We start from the raw sequence: 19,711 nt of genomic DNA on the forward strand, positions 1-19,711 counted from the left end.
TATATTATACTGTTTTGAAGGTAATCTTGTTGTTAATCCCACCACAGTGTCCGATTTCAAATAGGCTTTACAGCGAAAGCACCACAAACGATTATGTTTGGTCACCACCAAGCCACAGAAAAACACAGCCATTTTTCCAGCCAAAGAGAGGAGTCACAAAAAGCTCAAATAGAGAAAATTAATCACTAATCCTTCCAGTGATTTTTGCATAGCCACATCGATTCCACAGAAATACTCATCATAAATGTAGATGATAATACAAGTTATACACATGGAATTAATGATATACCTCTCCTTAATGCAACCGCTGTGTCAGATTTTTTTTTTGTAACTTTACGGAAAAAGCAAACCATGCAATCTGAGCGCTCAGAAAACAAATACAATTTTCCGTCATGTTGGAGTCAACAGAAACCAGAAATCGCATTATAAATATTCCCTTACCTTTGATGATCTTCATCAGAATTCACTCCCAGGAATCCTAGTTCCACAATAAATGCTTTATTTGTTCGATAATGTCCATTTATTTATGTCCAAGTAGCTACTTTTGTTAGCGCGTTAGGTAAACCTATCCAAACGCTCATGCAGGTCCAGCCGAACGTCGGACAAAAACTTCAAAAAGTTATATTACAGGTCGAAGAAACATTTCAAACTAAGTATAGAATCAATCTTTAGGGTGTTGTTATCATAAATCTTCAATAAAGTTCCAACCGGAGAATTCCTTTGTGTAAAGAGAAGCAATGGAACGCAGGTCGATATCGTGTGAAATGCGCATGACCAGGAAATGTCTCTCTGCCAGTAACCTGACTCATTCAGCTCTTATTCAGGCCCACAACACAAAGACGGTTGACATCTAGTGGAAGCCCTAGGAAGTGCAACTTCATCCATATCCCACTGTGAATTCAATAGGGTCTGGGTTGAAAATCGACCTCAGATTTCTCACTTCCTGTTTGGATTTCTTCTTAGGTTTTTGCCTGCCATATGAGTTATGTTATACTCACAGACATCATTCAAACAGTTTTAGAAACTTCAGTGTTTTCTATCCAATACTAATAATAATATGCATGTATTAGCAACTGAGACTGAGGAGCAGGCCGTTTACTCTGAGAACCTCTGGGCACCTTTCATCCAAGCTACTCAATACTGCCCCTGCAGCCATAAGAAGTTAACTGCATAGTAAACTCAGTGTCCTCTCGTGTAAGGAGATGGATGATATAAGCAGATGTCATATCTCAAGTTTAACCCTGTCAGATACCCTTGCAATACCAACACAGTGTCACTTTCCACTGTCTCAGACCTAGGCTAAACTCTGCCCTGTTTTCCTTGGAAATCCATTCAGATTCGGCGTATCCCGGCCGTACTGCTCCCACTCCCGCGCTCTCCCTTCCCCGTGGTCTGCTGTTCCGACAGGGCCGAGAGTGTTTGGTTTCGTCCGGAAGGACACTGAGGGTCCAACTATTCCTTGTGAAAATAAGCAAGGGTATTTGGGAAGGTTGGAAGTGGTTAACCTAGTGGAGAGGGTCCTGTGATTGAACCGGCAAGAGGGAGCGTAACGTTATTCGCCGGGACAGATCCCAGACGCCGACACAGATCCGCTCTCCTTTTACAGTTCTAGGCTCTTTCAGCCAGGCCTGTCGCCATGGGCGACCGAGCCCTGTACCTGTTTATCCTCTCGTCATGGTGACGGTGGTCCACTAAATCACGCAACACATACATACAGTGAGTGTACAAAATATTAGGAACACCTTCCTAATATTGAGTTGCACCCCCTTTTTGCCCTCAGAACAGCCTCAATTCATCGGGGCATGGACTCTACAAGGTGTCGAAAGCGTTCCACAGGGATGCTGGGCCATGTTGACTTCAATGCTTCCCAGAGTTGTGTCAAGTTGGCTGGATGTCCGTTGAGTGTGAAAAACCCTGCAGCTTTGCAGTTCTTGACCCACTCAAACCGGTCCTCCAGGCACCTACTACCATACTCTGTTCAAAGACTCTTCAATGTTTTGTCTTGCCCGTTCACCCTCTGAATGGCACACAGACACAATCCATGTCTCAAGGCTTCTTTAACCTGTCTCCTCCCCTTCATCTGCACTGATTTGAAGTGGATTTAACAAGTGACATCAGTAATGGATCATAGCTTTCTCCTGGATTCACCTGGTTAGTCTATGACATGGAAAGAGCAGGTGTTCCTAATGTTTTGTACACTCGGTGTACACCGTCAGGAGAATGCACAAGGGTATGTTTAGACTAAGAGGGAGATGTTTTGACTCCCGCACGTGCAGCTTAAAGATGGCAGAAGCAGGTATTGCTCACAAGATGTTATTCTCTGGGATAATAAAACAAAATCGGCCTTAACTTGCCCTGTTCTGTCCCACCTTGCCCTGTCCTGCAAGCTCCACCTTGTCCTCTGCTCCAAAAGGAATTGAGTGTTTTTTGAGTTGAGGCTAAATCTCTGCTTTGCTTCACCTTGAATAATGTCCTGAATAGAGGTTGTGTGTGTGTGGTCTCCTATTGGTTCACTAGAACCCACCAGAAGATAAGCGGTTAAAGGGGAGCTCAAAGAGGGACAACAATACCGTCCCTTTAATGGTTGTCCTTTTTAATCCAGCACCATGCTTCGTCCCGTAGGCTTCACTTTAGATGTTCGTCCTGGTCTGGAACGTTAGTGTGGCAGATCAGTTTCCTCTGGGAAGAAAGGGAAAGAAACAATGGCAAAAGAATTGAGGTTGAATCTTATACATGCATTGGGAGCCAGAATAGGCCACGCAATGTCTTTTATTTCTCGTCCCTGTTGTTGTTGAACTTGGAAATTGATAGGGGCAGGGTGTTCCTACTCTGTTTTTCTTCATATTTGTTGTTTCACTCTTGTCAGTGTGTCTCCCTTTTAAACTCAACTTCCCTTTCAATTCCACCTATTTAACCTTGGCATTTGCCTGTGGCCCTGTGTTCTCCTATTGTTAACACCCCACAGGGAAGTATTTTGTCCCTGTGAGTGTGACCTAGCACATTGTACTCCTGTACCTTTTCCAACCTGTGTTTTTCACCTGCTTCTATGGAGATGTAAATCTAGAGCTGAAATCAGAGACCTGTTTCTAGTATTAACCCACCACAGACTGTAATGGTCTAACATTAGCTCTGTCTCTTATCCCTAGGGCTGCAAAGCAAAGAATCTTCAGTAATTTTGGTAATTTAACAGAATCTATGGCAATCTTTTGTAACCTTGGTAATTTATACTAGAATACTTTTTTTTTTAAATATATTTTTTAATAGTATTCATTTTTTATATGAAAAAACAGTTTCTATTAGACTATATGGTTCAAGAGAAAATAGGATAATTAATGAAAAAAAGCATCTGATCAACAATGCCATTATTTTCAGTTAACTCTTCCAACTATTGACTTTTTTCACAGCTGAGATATTGGCAACAAATACATAGTCAAATAAGTGTGTAAAAAAATGTCAAATAATATATCAAATATATGTCATACTGAAATCCTCATATTAAACAATGGTATTCACTAAGTTTATGGTTATATTTAAGATAATGTTTTCAGCTTTGTCATTCAATTACTTTTGTGAAAATCATCTTATTAAATGAGTTCATATATTTTACATGTGACAAGGCCACACAGAGGGACAGTGATTATTAGACACCTGTCAAATCTGAAGTACCCAAAAGGACCACTAGATGTATTGTGATAGAGTACATAACATCCTTGAAAGATACCAAAATTCTTTCCAAGTTTCCAGTAAGACACCCTCCCTTTGCAACCCGAATTGTCTCTAGTCCTCATCTGATCTCCTTGGGTGTGACACTCTTTCTCTCTGGCTGTATTTATGTAACAGTATAACCCTGTTACATTTACACAGGCAGCCCAATTCTGATCTCGCTTTCATTTTTTTCAACATTTTACCTTTTATTTAACCAGGTAGGCCAGTTGAGAACAAGTTCTCATTTACAACTGCGACCTGGCCAAGACCTGGCCAAGATAAAGCAGTGTGACAAAAACAACATCAGAGTTACACATGGGATAAACAAACGTGCAGTCAATAACACAATAGAAAAATCTGTATACAGTGTGTGCAAATGAAGTAAGGGGGTAAGGCAATAAATAGGCCATAGTGGCGAAGTAATTACAATTTAGCATTTTACACTGGAGTGACAGATGTGCAGATGAGGATGTGCAAGTAGAAAACCTGGTGTGCAAAAGAGCAGAAAAACAAAAACAAATATGGGGATGAGGTAGGTAGTTGGTTGGATGGGCTATTTACAGATGGGCTGTGTACAGCTGCAGCGATCGGTAAGCTGCTCTGACAGCTGACACTTGAAATTAGTGACGGAGATATAAGTCTCCAACTTTAGTGATTGTTGCAATTTGTTCCAGTCATTGGCAGCAGAGAAGTGGAAGGAAAGGTAGCCAAAGTAGGTGTTGGCTTTGGGGATGACTAGTGAAATATACCTGCTGGAGCGTGTGCTACGGGTGGGTGTTGCTATGGTGACCAGTGAGCTGAGATAAGGCGGAGCTTTGCTAGGTAAAGACTTCGATGACCAGGAGCCAGTGGGTTTGGCGGCAAATATGTAGCGAGGACCAGCCAACGAGAGCATACAGGTCGCAGTGGAGGGTAGTATATGGTGCATTGGTGACAAAACAGATGGCACTGTGATCGACTGCATCCAGTTTGCTGAGTAGAGTGTTGGAGGCTATTTTGTAAATGACATCGCCAAAGTCAATGATCGGTAGGATAGTCAGTTTTACGAGGGTATGTTTGGCAGCATGAGTGAAGGAGGCTTTGTTGCAAAATAGGAAGCCAATTCTATATTTAACTTTGGATTGGAGATGCTTAATGTGAGTCTGGAATGAGAGTTTACTGTCTAACCAGACACCTAGGTATTTGTAGTTGTCCACATATTGTCCACAAGTCAGAGTAGTGATGCTAGTCGGACAGGCGGGCGGGTGCGGGCAGCGATCGGTTGAAGAGCATGCATTTCGTTTTACTAGTATTTAAGAGCAGTTGGAGGCCACAGAATGAGTGTTGTATGTCATTGAAGCTCATTTGGAGGTTTGTTAACACAGTGTCAAAAGAAGGGCCAGATGTATACAGAATGGTGTCGTCTGTGTAGAGGTGGATCAGAGAATCACCCGCAGCAAGAGCGACATCACTGATCTATACAGAGGAAAGAGTCGGCCCCAGAGTTGAACCCTGTGGCACCCCCATAGAGACCCCCATTCAACACCATAGTACCCTCCAAGCTCGTCATCAAGCTCGAGACCCTGGGTCTCGACCCCGCCCTGTGCAACTGGGTACTGGACTTCCTGACGGGCCGCCCCCAGGTGGTGAGGGTAGGCAACAACATCTCCTCCCCGCTGATCCTCAACACTGGGGCCCCACAAGGGTGCGTTCTGAGCCCTCTCCTGTACTCCCTGTTCACCCACGACTGCGTGGCCATGCACACCTCCAACTCAATCATCAAGTTTGCGGACGACACAACAGTGGTAGGCTTGATTACCAACAACGACGAGACGGCCTACAGGGAGGAGGTGAGGGCCCTCGGAGTGTGGTGTCAGGAAAATAACCTCACACTCAACGTCAACAAAACTAAGGAGATGATTGTGGACTTCAGGAAACAGCAGAGGGAACACCCCCATCCACATCGATGGAACAGTAGTGGAGAGGGTAGCAAGTTTTAAGTTCCTCGGCATACACATCACAGACAAACTGAATTGGTCCACTCACACAGACAGCATCGTGAGGAAGGCGCAGCAGCGCCTCTTCAACCTCAGGAGGCTGAAGAAATTCGGCTTGTCACCAAAAGCACTCACAAACTTCTACAGATGCACAATCGAGAGCATCCTGGCGGGCTGTATCACCGCCTGGTATGGCAACTGCACCGCCCTCAACCGTAAGGCTCTCCAGAGGGTAGTGAGGTCTGCACAACGCATCACCGGGGGCAAACTACCTGCCCTCCAGGACACCTACACCACCCGATGCTACAGGAAGGCCATAAAGATCATCAAGGACATCAACCACCCGAGCCACTGCCTGTTCACCCCGCTGCCATCCAGAAGGCGAGGTCAGTACAGGTGCATCAAAGCTGGGACCGAGAGACTGAAAAACAGCTTCTATCTCAAGGCCATCAGACTGTTAAACAGCCACCACTAACATTGAGTGGCTACTGCCAACACACTGTCAATGACACTGACTCTACTCCAGCCACTTTAATCATGGGAATTGATGGGAAATGATGTAAATATATCACTAGCCACTTTAAACAATGCTACCTTATATAATGTTACTTACCCTACATTGTTCATCTCATATGCATACGTTGATACTGTACTCTATATCATCGACTGCATCCTTATGTAATACATGTATCACTAGCCACTTTAACTATGCCACTTGGTTTACATACTTATCTCATATGTATATACTGTACTCGATATCATCTACTGTATCTTGCCTATGCTGCTCTGTACCATCACTCATTCATATATCCTTATGTACATATTCTTTATCCCCTTACACTGTGTATGACAGTAGTTTTTTTTGGAATTGTTAGTTAGATTACTTGCTCGTTATTACTGCATTGTCGGAACTAGAAGCACAAGCATTTCGCTACACTCGCATTAACATCTGCTAACCATGTGTATGTGACAAAAAAAAAATTGATTTGATTTGATTTGACTGCCAGAGGTCCTTGACAACAGGTCCTCAGATTTGACACACTGAACTCTATCTGAGAAGTAGTTAGTGAACCAGGCGAGGCAGTCATTAGAGAAACCAAGGCTGTTGAGTCTGCCGATAAGAATACGGTGATTGACGGAGTCAAAAGCCTTGGCCAGGTGGATGAAGACGGCTGCACAATTGTTCTTTTGACCAATCACATCAGAGCATTTTCAGAGCTGATCTGATTGGTCAAAATACCAAATTAGTAGAAAAAAAGATAAGAATTGGGCTGCAGGTGTAAACCCAGCCCATGTTCTGTGTGATTTCCAGGAGGTTACATACAGTGTAGAGTTCGAAGTGAGGTGTTCTGTCTGTGTAAGCTTTGATTTTACTTTCAATCAATCAACATATTTATCGTCCCAGTTCATTGAAATTTAATTGTGCTGATGTTCCAATACACCGCATGGAAAAACCATAAAACATGAATTAACTCTATTTAACTCTAGCATGTTACTTTCAGTCATTGTGCTAACGCTAGTTAGCAACTTCCTTCAAACTGCACGCAGAGACATAAAAATGGTATCCACGAGTTCATCTGACTTCATTACTAAAATCTCAAAGTATCACTTTAAAAAGAGTTGAGAGAACCATTGATAGCGATGCATCACTAAACTTAATTTGTATCTCCTATTCTTTTTCCCCTTCCTCCACTCTCTCTCTCCCTCAGGAGTGGTGCGTGAGTTGGCTACCAAGTCGGACAGCAAGCTTAAGTCTATCTCCACCACCAGGCTCAACCCACAGCATCATCTCTGGTACGAACTGCCCAGATTTATGTTATAATTGCCCTGAATGACTTGCATGTGTCCAGGATATTTTGTCATATCCTCACAATCTCCACTCGATGGTATTGAGCCAAGCCATAGGCCCATCTGTCTCTTACCCCCACTGTGACAGTGACAAGGCTGTGGTAACTTCTGTCTGGTGTTACTAAACCTCCACATTGTCGAAAATTGGGCTGTAAATTAGTGGCTAAGCCACATTCTAATGTCTTACATGTGTTGGCCTCAAGATGCTAAGAAAGCGCTAACGATGCATTACCTTTTAACTAGAGAGCTGATCCTGCAGTGCCATGTCCTTAGGGGCTTCATCCCAATACTTTGAAGTGGCTTCCTCCCCTATGATCTTGGTCCTTAGAGGGTGTATCCCAATACTGTGAAGTGGCTTCCTCCCCTATGATTTTCTTGTGTCCTTGCTCACCTGAAAGGACTGGAAAGTGAAGACTAGCAGATGGGAAAGGAAACTATTTTTAGTATATGGATTTACCATCCACCCTCCCCTTGTTTCTGTGGTAATGATGGAACACGCTGTACATTCACTGAGAATTAATGGCTCAGTTAGTTATTATACGGCCCTTTTTTGTGTGTAGCTGAAAACCACAGCTACTCAGGGAACAGGCTCACTGTTTGAACAAGACTGTAGGATAACTCAGGACTGTTTAATTGTTTATCATGCCTACCATTTCTGTGTAGCTTTTATAATCACACTATCGTGGATATAGTTGGAATAACTATTAACACATGGTCATTTTAAAGTCAACAACAGACTTAGAAACCACAAAATACTACATAGAATTAGTATTACCGCTGTCTGCTCACTTTCGAAAACAAACTCACCCAGGGGGCTATTTTGAAACCATAGACCAAAGTCGTCTTTATGTGTCTGTGATACAGATATGTCTATTTTTCCTGATTCATATCTCCAGATCTGCCCCGTCTCAAAAGCACTTAGATTCAGAGTCTGATGTGGTGTATGGGCCTGATGTACAATGTGACGTTGTGAATATTAACCTGGTTGTCTCTTATGTAAGCCTTTCCTCTGTGTCTCCCCAGGCCCCTAGTGTGTGAAGACATGCAGACTGATGTGGAGGATGGCCAGCTACAGTTCTTCTACCTCCTGTCCTTTCTACATCAAGGTACATTAGAAGTGTGTGTGTATGTATACTGAACAAAAATATAAACACAACATGTAAAATGTTGGTCCCATGTTTCATGAGATGAAAAAAAAGAACCTAGACATTTTCCATATGCACAAAAAGCTTATTTCTCTCATGTTGTGCACAAATGTGTTTGCATCCCTGTTAGTGAGCATTTATCATTTGCCAAGATAATCCATCTACCTGATAGGTGTGGCATATCAAGAAGCTGATTAATTAAAACTTCTTAGGGCTAGGCCCCTTTTTCTCCACTTCCTGTCTGAATGATGTGCCCAAAGTAAACTGCCTGTTGCTCAGGCCCTGAAGCCAGGATATGCATAAAATTGGTACCATTGGAAAGAAACTTTGAAGTTTGTAGAAATGTTAAAATATGTAGGAGAATATAACACAATAGATATGGTAGGAGAAAATACAAAGAAAAACCAACCAGAATTGTTTTATTTTATAGACTGTGCTCTTACAATGGCAAGTATAAGGGCATACTCAATTCTAGCTCCCAGGATGCAATTCCTATGGCTTCCACATGGTGTCAGCAGTCTATTTCAAGGTTTCAGGCTTGTAACTTCCTAAACGAATAAGAAATATTAGATTTAGTATAGGGACACAGTCTTGGAAATTTGTGTTTGCGGGCGCCATGAAGACAAGACGCACCTGCTAAAATTGGTTTCCTATTGAACATACTTCTTTCCTTAAGAAATATTATAGTTTGATTATATTTTAGGGTATCTGAGGAGTAAATAGAAACTCATTTAGAGATTTTCGGATTCCTTTCTCTGCATGTTGAGCGAGTGGGTTACTCAAATCGATGGCGCCAACTAAACAGACCTTTTGGGCTATAAAGAAGGATTTTATCTAACCAAACATAGCTGGGACCCTTTGGATGACAAATCAGAGGAACATTTTCAAAAAGTAAGTGAATATTTCATCGCTATTTGTGAATTTATGAAACGTTTTCTTCAAACAATTGCATGGCATGCTTTCGCTGTAATAGCTACTGTAAATCGGATTGTGCAGTTAGAATAACAAGAATTCATGCTTTCGACCAATATAAGACACTTGTATGTACCTAAATGTTTAATATCCATAATTTGTATGATATTTATTTGAATTACGCACCCTCCAGTTTCACCGGAAGTTGTCCAGCTAGCGGGATGCCTAGCCCTAAGAAGTAGCGTGCTCATTACACATGTGCAAATTGTGCTGGGGACAATTAAAGGCCACTTCTAAAAATGTGCAGTTTTATCACACAACACAATGCCACAGATTTCTCATGTTTTGAGGGAGCATGCAATTGGCATGCTGGCTGCAGGAATGGCCACCAGAGCTGATGCAGGAGAATTTAATGTTCATTTTTGTACCATAAACTGCCTCCAACGTCATTTTAGAGAATTTGGCAGTACGTCCAACCGGCCTCACAACGGCAGACCACGTGTAACCATGCCAGCCCAGGACCTCCACATCTGGCTTCTTCGCCTGGTGATCGTCTGAGACCAGCCACCCGGAGAGCTGATGAAACTGAGGAGTATTTCTGTCTGTCATAAAGCCCCCAGTGGGTGGGCCTGGCTCCCCAGTGGGTGGGTCTAAGCCCTCCCAGGCCCACACATGGCTGCGCCCCTGCTCAGTCATGTAAAATCCATAGATTAGGGCCTAATGAATTTATTTCAATTGACTGATTCTGTTTTTGAACTGTAACTCAGTAAAATCATTAATTGTTTTCATTTTGCGTTTATATTTTTATTCAGTGTATGTATGCATGTGTGTGCAATGCATAATTCTTAATGTTTCTCTGTGTAATTGAGTGTATCTGTATGTCTCTCCCTGCCTGTGGGTGCAGACTTCGCATCTGTAGCCAAGCATGGCTGCAGGCTATGGGCTGTGCAGGTGAAAAGAATGTTAACTACTGTAATTGTAACATGCACTGACCTGCCTCTGCTGAAGTTTTAAACTGGGTTTAAACATCAGGAGGGTGAGGAATGGAATAGGAAATATATCCATTGACATAGGAAAGTGTCCACCCATTTGTGTCCAGCTACTTTATATCCCTGGACTTCAGTGGACTGGTGTGGGGAGAATGAGGGAGGACTATTACGTATATCACTCCCTACCCAGTCCTCGCACTGTCTCTCCCTGTAGGAGATCACTGTAGTCTAGTCAGACCCAGTGTTGCATGACTCTCTCTCCCTGTAGGAGATCACTGTAGTCTAGTCAGACCCAGTGTTGCATGACTCTCTCTCCCTGTAGGAGATCACTGTAGTCTAGTCAGACCCAGTGTTGCATGACTCTCTCTCCCTGTAGGAGATCACTGTAGTCTAGTCAGACCCAGTGTTGCATGACTCTCTCTCCCTGTAGGAGATCACTGTAGTCTAGTCAGACCCAGTGTTGCATGACTCTCTCTCTCCCTGTAGGAGATCACTGTAGTCTAACTAACTAACTTTAAGCGTCAGCTGTCAGAGAAGCTTACCGATCGCTGCAGCTGTACACAGCCCATCTGTAAATAGCCCATCCAACCAACTACCTACCTCATCCCCATATTTATTTTTGTTTTTCTGCTCTTTGCACACCAGTTTTTCTACTTGCACATATCACTCCAGTGTAAATCGCTAAATTGTAATTACTTTGCCACTATTGGCCTATTTATTGCCTTACTTCATTTGCACACACTGTATACAGATTTTTGTATTGTGTTATTGACTGTACGATTGTTTATCCCATGTGTAATGTTTTTGTCGCACTGCTTTGCTTTATCTTGGCCAGGTCGCAGTTGTAAATGAGAACCTGTTCTCAACTGGCCTACCTGGTGAAAAAATAATATATCAAATCTAGTCAGATCCAGTTTTGCAAGGACTCTTATTTATCACCCACCAGGGGTGGTGATTGACTGTCGATTGATCAAAGCTGGACAGTTCCTTCCTGGTTTAATGGAGTAGATCAACACTGAGAGGAGGAGATGACGAGGGGGAGAGAGAGGCAGCTGTTTCCCGGTGGGGGTGCTAGGGAGATGAGAGCTCTTTGTCTTATCTCACCACAGTACAAGCATCCCACTGATATGGCTCTTCCCGTGACTTCTTTGGGACTGGGGGGCAGTGTTGAGTAGCTTGGATGAATAAGGTGCCCAGAGTAAACTGCCTGCTACTCAGGCCCAGTTGCTAATATATGCATATTATTAGTGGATTTGGATAGAAAACTCTCTGAAGTTTCTAAAACTGTTTGGATGATGTCTGTGAGTATAACAGAACTCCTATGGCAGGCAAAAGCCTAAGAAAAAATCCAACCAGGAAGTGGGAAATCTGAGGTTTGTAGTTTTTCAAGTTATTGCCTATCAAATATATGGTGTCTATGGGGTCATATTGCACTTCCTAAGGCTTCCACTAGATGTCAACAGTCTTTAGAACCTTGTTTGATGCGTCTACTGTGAAGGAGGGGGGAATGGGAGCTGAATAAGTCAGAGGTCTGCCAGCGTGCCATGAGCTGACCACGCGCGTTCACGTGAGCGTTAGCTTGCGTTCCAATGTGTTTCTACAGACAAAGGAATTTTCCAGTTGAAACATTATAGAAGATTTATGATAATAAACATCCTAAAGATTGATTCTATACTTCGTTTGACATGTTTCTACGGACTGTAATGGAACTTTTTTTACTTTTCGTCTGCTCGCGCCTCATGAGTTTGGATTACTGGGCTAAACGCGTGAACAAAAAGGTATTTGGACAAACTTTATCAAACACATCAAACATTTATTGTGGAACGGATTCCTGGGAGTGCATTGTGATGAAGATCATCAAAGGTAAGTGAGTATTTATGATGCTATTTCTGACTTTGTTGACTCCACAACATGGCGGATATCTGTATGGCTTGTTTTGGCCTCTGAGCGCTGTACTCAGATTATTGCATGGTGTGCTTATTCGGTAAAGTTGATTTGAAATCTGACACAGCAGTTGCATTAAGGAAAAGTGGATCTAAAATTCCATGCAATACACTTGTATCTTTTAACAATGTTTATTATGAGTATTTCTGTAAATTGATGTGGCTCTCTGCAAAATCACCGGATGTTTTGGAGCTACTGAACGTAACGCGCCAATGTGAACTGAGATTTTTGGATATAAATATGAACTTTATCGAACAAAATATACATGTATTGTGTAACATGAAGTCCTATGAGTGTCATCTGATGAAGATCATCAAAGGTTAGTGATTCATTTTACCTCTTTCTGCTTTTTGTGACTCCTCTCTTTGGCTGGAAAAATGTCTGGGTTTTTCTGTGACTAGGTGCTGACCTACAATAATCGTTCGGTGTGCTTTCGTCGTAAAGTCTTTTTGAAATCAGACACTGTGGCTGGATTTACAAGTTTATCTTTAAAATGGTGTGAAATACTTGTATATTTGAGGAATTTTAATTATGGGATATCTGTTTTGAATTTGGTGCCCTGCACTTGAGGTGGGACGCTACCTTCCCGAATATCCCAGAGAGGTTAACCAGACGATAAAACACTTTAAGACGTGCCATAAGACCCCCTGTTAGATAAATACAATACAAGCAAAACTATTTAGATGCAAGTATATGATTATAATCTGTACGGGGGGGGTTAAACATTTATCCAAATGCATATTTTCTGTGTGTTGTATTCGTTCTCTCTGCCAGAAGACTGTGTGACCCCTCTGACAGTGCTGGCCACCCGGGAAACCCTGTACCTGCTCAACGAAGACCACCAATGGAGCAAGAGCTTGCCCCACCCATCAGCCAATGAGAACGGGGAACCCTGCAGTGGGCGGGTCACTGTTCAGGAGACCCAGCCAATCAGCTGTGTCAGCTCTGTCCATCTATGGTCGTCTGACCCGTGCAGAATGGACATCAAACTTTACGATGAGGTGAGACTGAGGGAGGAAAGAGACGTGATTGGTCTTAAATTAGTAAGGACTTCTTCCAAGTTCTCAAGGGTAAGCTGGATAAGCTAAATGCTATCATGAGCAAAGCTGGGCACACATTTGTATGTTTATTAGACATGTTTCAGGATGAAATCTCTTGAGATGCACCATCCTGTTTTCAAGAGTGTGCAGATGAAAACAACTAACAAACGAACAATACTTAGTAAGAAGACTACTGTCTAATAACAATGAAATCTGATTTTATTTGTCACGTGCTAAATCCAAATGTGAAATGCATAACATAATAAAACTTCGCTAACACAGCGCGGGATTGCCTTCCCTCCAAAAGTGTGTTGCTACAATAAGGATCCTCGTTACAACAGTATTAGCTACGTAGATCCGCTTGTATTATCATTTCCCCACACAGCGGACACGTAAACAATTCAAACAAAAGACAACAACCTCTAACTGTCAGTTACAACTTACAAGCCCTTAACCAACAAGGCAGTAATAAGAAAAATAAGAGTTAAGAAAATATTTACCCAAATAAACTAAAGTAAAAAAAGAAAATGTATAACACAATAAAATAACAAGGCTATATACAGGGGGTTTTGGTACCGTGTCAATGTGCAGGGGGGGTACAAGTTAGTCGAGGTAATATGTACAGTACCAGTCAAAAGTTTGGACACCTACTCATTCAAGTGTTTCTTTATTTTGACTATTTTCTACATTGTACTTCAAAACCTATGAATAACACATATGGAATCATGTATTAACCAAAAAAGTGTTAAACAAATCAAAATATATTTCATATTTGTGATTCTTCAAAGTAGCTACCCATTGCCTTGATGACAGCTTTGCACACTCTTGGCATTCTCTCAACCAGCTTCACCTGGAATGCTTTTCCAACAGTCTTGAAGGAGTTCCCACATATGCTGAGCACTTGTTAGCTGCTTTTCCTTCGCTCTGCGTCCAACTCATCCCAAACCATCTCAATTGGGTTGTTGTGGAGCCCAGGTCATCTGATGCAGATCTCCATCACTCTCCTTCTTATTCAAATAGCCCTTACACAGCCTGGAGGTGTGTTGTGTCATTGTCCTGTTGAAAAACAAATGATAGTCCCACTAAGCTCAAACCAGATGGGATGGCATATCGCTGTGCTAGCCATGCTGGTTGAATGTGCCTTGAATTCTAAAATCAGCAACAGTATCACCTGCAAAGCACCATCTAACCACCTCCTCCATGCTTCACGGTGGGAACCACACATTCCGAGATCATCCGTTCACCTACTCTGCGTCTCACAAAGACACGGCGGTTGGAACCAAAAATCGTAAATTTGGGCTCATTAGACCGGAGGAAAGATTTCCACTTGTCTAAGGTCCATTGCTCGTGTTTCTTATTATTGCTGTCCTTTAATGGTGGTTTCTTTGCAGCGAATCGACCACGAAGGCCTGATTCACGCAAAGGGTGGCTACTTTAAAGAAACTCTAATGTAAAATATACACCGCTCAAAAACATAAAGGGAACACTAAAATAACACATCCTAGATCTGAATGAATGAAATATTCTTATGAACTACTTTTTTCTTTACATAGTTGAATGTGCTGACAACAAAATCACACAATTATCAGTGGAAATCAAATTTATCAACCCATGGAGGTCTGGATTTGGAGTCACACTCAAAATTGGAAAACCACACTACAGGCTGATCCAACTTTGATGTAATGTCCTTAAAACAAGTCAAAATGAGGCTCAGTAGTGTGTGTGGCCTCCACGTGCCTGTATGACCTCCCTAAAACGCCTGGGCATGCTCCTGATGAGGTGGCGGATGGTCTCCTGAGGGATCTCCTCCCAGACCTGGACTAAAGCATCCGCCAACTCCTGGACAGTCTGTGGTGCAACGTGGCGTTGGTGGATGGAGCGAGACATGATGTCCCAGATGTGCTCAATTGGATTCAGGTCTGGGGAACGGGCGGGCCAGTCCATAGCATCAGTGCCTTCGTCTTGCAGGAACTGCTGACACACTCCAGCCACATGAGGTCTAGCATTGTCTTGCATTAGGAGGAACCCAGGGCTAACCGCACCAGCATATGGTCTTACAAGGGGTCTGAGTATCTCATCTCGGTACCTAATGGCAGTCAGGCTACCTCTGGCGAGCACATGGAGGGCTGTGCGGCCCCCCAAAGAAATGCCACCCCACACCATGACTGACCCACCGCCAAACCGGTCATGCTGGAGGATGTTGCAGGCAGCAGAACATTCTCCACGGCATCTCCAGACTCTGTCACGTCTGTCACGTGCCCAGTGTGAACCTGCTTTCATCTGTGAAGAGCACAGGGCACCAGTGGCGAATTTGCCAATCTTGGTGTTCTCTGGCAAATGCCAAACGTCCTGCACGGTGTTGGGCTGTAAGCACAACCCCCACCTGCGGACGTCGGGCCCTCATACCACCCTCATGGAGTCTGTTTCTGACCGTTTGAGCAGACACATGCACATTTGTGGCCTGCTGGAGGTCATTTTGCAGGGCTCTGGCAGTGCTCCTCCTGCTCCTCCTTGCACAAAGGCGGAGGTAGCGGTCCTGCTGCTGGGTTGTTGCCCTCCTACGGCCTCCTCCACGTCTCCTGATGTACTGGCCTGTCTCCTGGTAGCGCCTCCATGCTCTGGACACTACGCTGACAGACACAGCAAACCTTCTTGCCACAGCTCGCATTGATGTGCCATCCTGGATGAGCTGCACTACCTGAGCCACTTGTGTGGGTTGTAAGACTCCGTCTCATGCTACCACTAGAGTGAAAGCACCGCCAGCATTCAAAAGTGACCAAAACATCAGCCAGGAAGCATAGAAACTGAGAAGTGGTCTGTGGTCACCACCTGCAGAACCACTTCTTTATTGGGGGTGTCTTGCTAATTGCCTATAATTTCTACCTGTTTATTCCATTTGCACAACAGCATGTGACATTTATTGTCAATCAGTGTTGCTTCCTAAGTAGACAGTTTGATTTCACAGAAGTGTGATTGACTTGGAGTTACATTGTGTTGTTTAAGTGTTCCCTTTATTTTTTTGAGCAGTGTAGTTTAGATTTGTTTAACACTTTTTTGGTTACTACATGATTCCATATGTGTTATTTCATAATTTTGAGTCTTCACTATTTTTCTACAATTTAGAAAATAGTAAAAATAAAGAAAAACCCTTGAATGAGTAGGTGTTTTAACTTCTGACCGGTAGTGTAGATATTTACAAATGTTGTCACATGGTGATGTTTCTATTAGTTAAAAAAAAGTTTGATCTTAACATTTGAAAAAGGGCTTTCTTAAATTCAATGTGTGATTTTAATGTCCTGATTTCTATAGGTAAATGATTTGTCAATTGGGTTTTCCTTTTAATAAATATACACAGCACGACAAAACATGTTTTAAGTTGATCCATTTAAAAAGAAATTGGTTCTAATGCAGTTGTCTTCTGTTTGTGAGTGACAGTCCATTTAGTGATTCAGACATTGTGCAATGATGTCTTATAATGACATACAAGAATGAATCTGCAAAGATTATGACATTGAATTCTCAAAGTAAGGTCTTGGTTGTGATTTGAAAGATGTCACTAAAGTCTAGGATAGGAAGTAGCAGATGGTTTACTACGGTCTTTCTAAAGGATACAGTAAAACAACTCTGTATTGTAACCCAGGCTTATAGTTTGTTGTTTTTCTCAAATCTATATGCTGTCCAAAAAATCATTCAGAATCTATCCTCAAACCCAGATATTTCAAACAATCAACACTTCCAAGCATTGTTCCATCACTTCCAAAAAAAATTGCCAGTATTGTCAGCAACTCATTCTTTGCCGTGTACCAAACCGTGTGTGTGTGTGTGTGTGTGTGTGTGTGTGTGTGTGTGTGTGTGTGTGTGTGTGTGTGTGTGTGCATTGGTGTCCACATCACCAATGAACTATCATGGTCCAAACATACCAAGACCGTCGTGAAGAGGGCACAACACAACCTTTTTCCCCTCAGGAGACTAAAAAGATTTGGCATGGGTCCTGAGATCCTCAAAAGGTTCTACAGCTGCACTATTGAGAGCATCCTGACCGGTTGCATCACCACCTGGTATGGCAGCTGCTCGGGCATCTGACCGTAAGGTGCTACAGAGGGTATTGCGAACAGGCCAGAACATCACTGGGGCCAAGCTTCCTGCCATCCAGGACCTATATAATAGGCAGTGTCAGAGGAAAGCCCAGAAAATTGTCAGACTCCAGTCACCCAAGTTATTGACTGTTTTCTCTGCTACCGCACAGCAAGCGGTACCGGAGCGCCAAGTCTTGGACCAAAAGGCTCCTCAACAGCTTCTACCCCCCCCAAGCCATTATGAATTGTTCAGCAGTCTAAAAAATGCCACCGGACAATTTACATTGACCCCCAACCTCCTGTACACTGCTGCAACTCGCTGTTTATTTGTTACCTATGCATAGTCACTTCGCCCCCACCTACATGTACAGATTACCTCAACTAGCCTGTACCCCGCACACTGACTCGGTACCAGTGCCACCTGTATATAGCCTTGTTATTGTAATTCGTATTGTGTTACTTTTTATTTTAGCCTACTTGGTAAATATTTTCTTCTTCTTGAACTGCGCTGTTGGTTAAGGGCTTGAAGTAAGCGTTTCACGGTGAAGTCTACACTTGTTGTATTTCGCGCATGTGGCAAATAAAGTTTGATTTGATTTGAGCATGTGAGTGTCTTTGTTTCCTGTGCAGATAGTGAAGGAGGAGAAGACGTGGTCGTTGCACTCTGACAGTGCAGAGCTGGTGCAGGGCCTGCTGGTCTGGGTCAGAACACAATGGGAGAACATGTTCGGAGTCAAACTCGCCATCACCAACCTCACCCTACCAGCCTGAGGGAAAACATCCACCCTTCCAACTGTGTGTGGGTCTGTCTGTCTTCACTGTCAGACTTGACCCTCAATAGGACAGTATGTTTACCTGGTTTGAAGCCAACTATGATTTCCTCATGTTTGTTCACTTTTACAAAAGCACTGATCTGTTAACGCCTCATCTGAATCCCATCCATTTTCTAACCCTGCCAGTATAGCCAGCCAGGGAGAGTGCCTTGTGGTGTTGCCAGTCCTGCTACGTTCTAATGCACCTTGAATATGTGAAAGGGGTGAGGGGGAATCATGTGTTTCTTTCAGGGGGGTGAGGACAGGATAAGGAGGGAGAAAGGGGTAAGCAAAAATGTGAGTTGGGGGGTAATTGTGTGTGTGTGTGTGTGTGTGTGTGTGTGTGTGTGTGTGTGTGTGTGTGTTATCAAGGAGGTTAGTCTGTTCCTCTGAAGCTCAGTGGACTGTGACTTCATCAGGTTGTCCCGGGACTGGAACAGTGAGTTGTGACATCACACTCTCGGCACAAGGCTCTCTAGCCGTCCCCTGAGGCTCTGCTCCGGACACCTCTGACGTGACACCTCTGATGTGACACCTCTTAGTTATTTTCAATCAGGGACTTTTGATGTCTCTATGCACTGTGATTATGTAAAGGAAAAGGGCAACCCAAGTGAAGAGTTGCAGCCAAGGCAATGAACCGGGACAGTATCTGTGTTCTGTATCCTTGGCAAAAGTGCAGAATACGCATGATAGGGAATGTGAAAGGGAAGGGTTCTGACTGACCTGTTTTAAAGTGGGAGATGTTAGTTGGTTTGTGGCTGTCTGTTAAATGTATAGTCTTACGCTAATACCTCTCTAGTGCAGTTTAACTATATTGTGAATGTCAAGTGAATGCTATTTTTGATGTAGACAGATGAAAAGATGTGTAGAAGTGGACGACAAACAGATGTGTGTAACTTAATTTATTTACCGTCAGCAAATCAATGATAAAAAACTATAGCTTTTTGTACATTAAATAAAAATGCATATCCGTGGTACAAATACATCCTCTTATGACACTGTATTTCCACATGTTTGTCCAACTCTTTCATTTTCACAGTGAGAAAGTTCCAATAGCTACTTTTCCCTCTGTAATCATGTAGTTCCAGAGGGGTTTTTCATTGTTCTCACACAGTCAGCCCAACGTCAACCACAACCGCAGCAATGCACCCCCCTCCATCGTCACGTTAATCCTCCAGTCATCCACGTGACCACACACACAACTACCAATAATCATCACTTTCTGCCCCATCAGACCCCCTTGCGGTTCTTCAATGAAAACTTT

At 43.1% G+C, this 19,711-nt stretch overlaps 1 protein-coding gene across 1 annotated transcript in view; it reads left to right on the top strand.

Moving 5' to 3' along the window:
* The window catches only part of LOC112235954 (serine/threonine-protein kinase 11-interacting protein), a 43,034-nt gene extending 23,604 nt beyond the window's left edge, over positions 1-19,430 (top strand). The window contains 4 exon segments of the mRNA XM_042323812.1: positions 7,391-7,475; positions 8,553-8,635; positions 13,294-13,520; positions 18,266-19,430. Of these exon segments, the coding sequence (XP_042179746.1) occupies positions 7,391-7,475; positions 8,553-8,635; positions 13,294-13,520; positions 18,266-18,406 (536 nt within the window). The 3' untranslated portion in view covers positions 18,407-19,430.
* The last annotated feature ends 281 nt before the right edge of the window (positions 19,431-19,711 follow it).

This window comes from Oncorhynchus tshawytscha, linkage group LG07 (assembly GCF_018296145.1).
Source record: "Oncorhynchus tshawytscha isolate Ot180627B linkage group LG07, Otsh_v2.0, whole genome shotgun sequence".
Taxonomy (NCBI): Eukaryota; Metazoa; Chordata; class Actinopteri; order Salmoniformes; family Salmonidae; genus Oncorhynchus; species Oncorhynchus tshawytscha.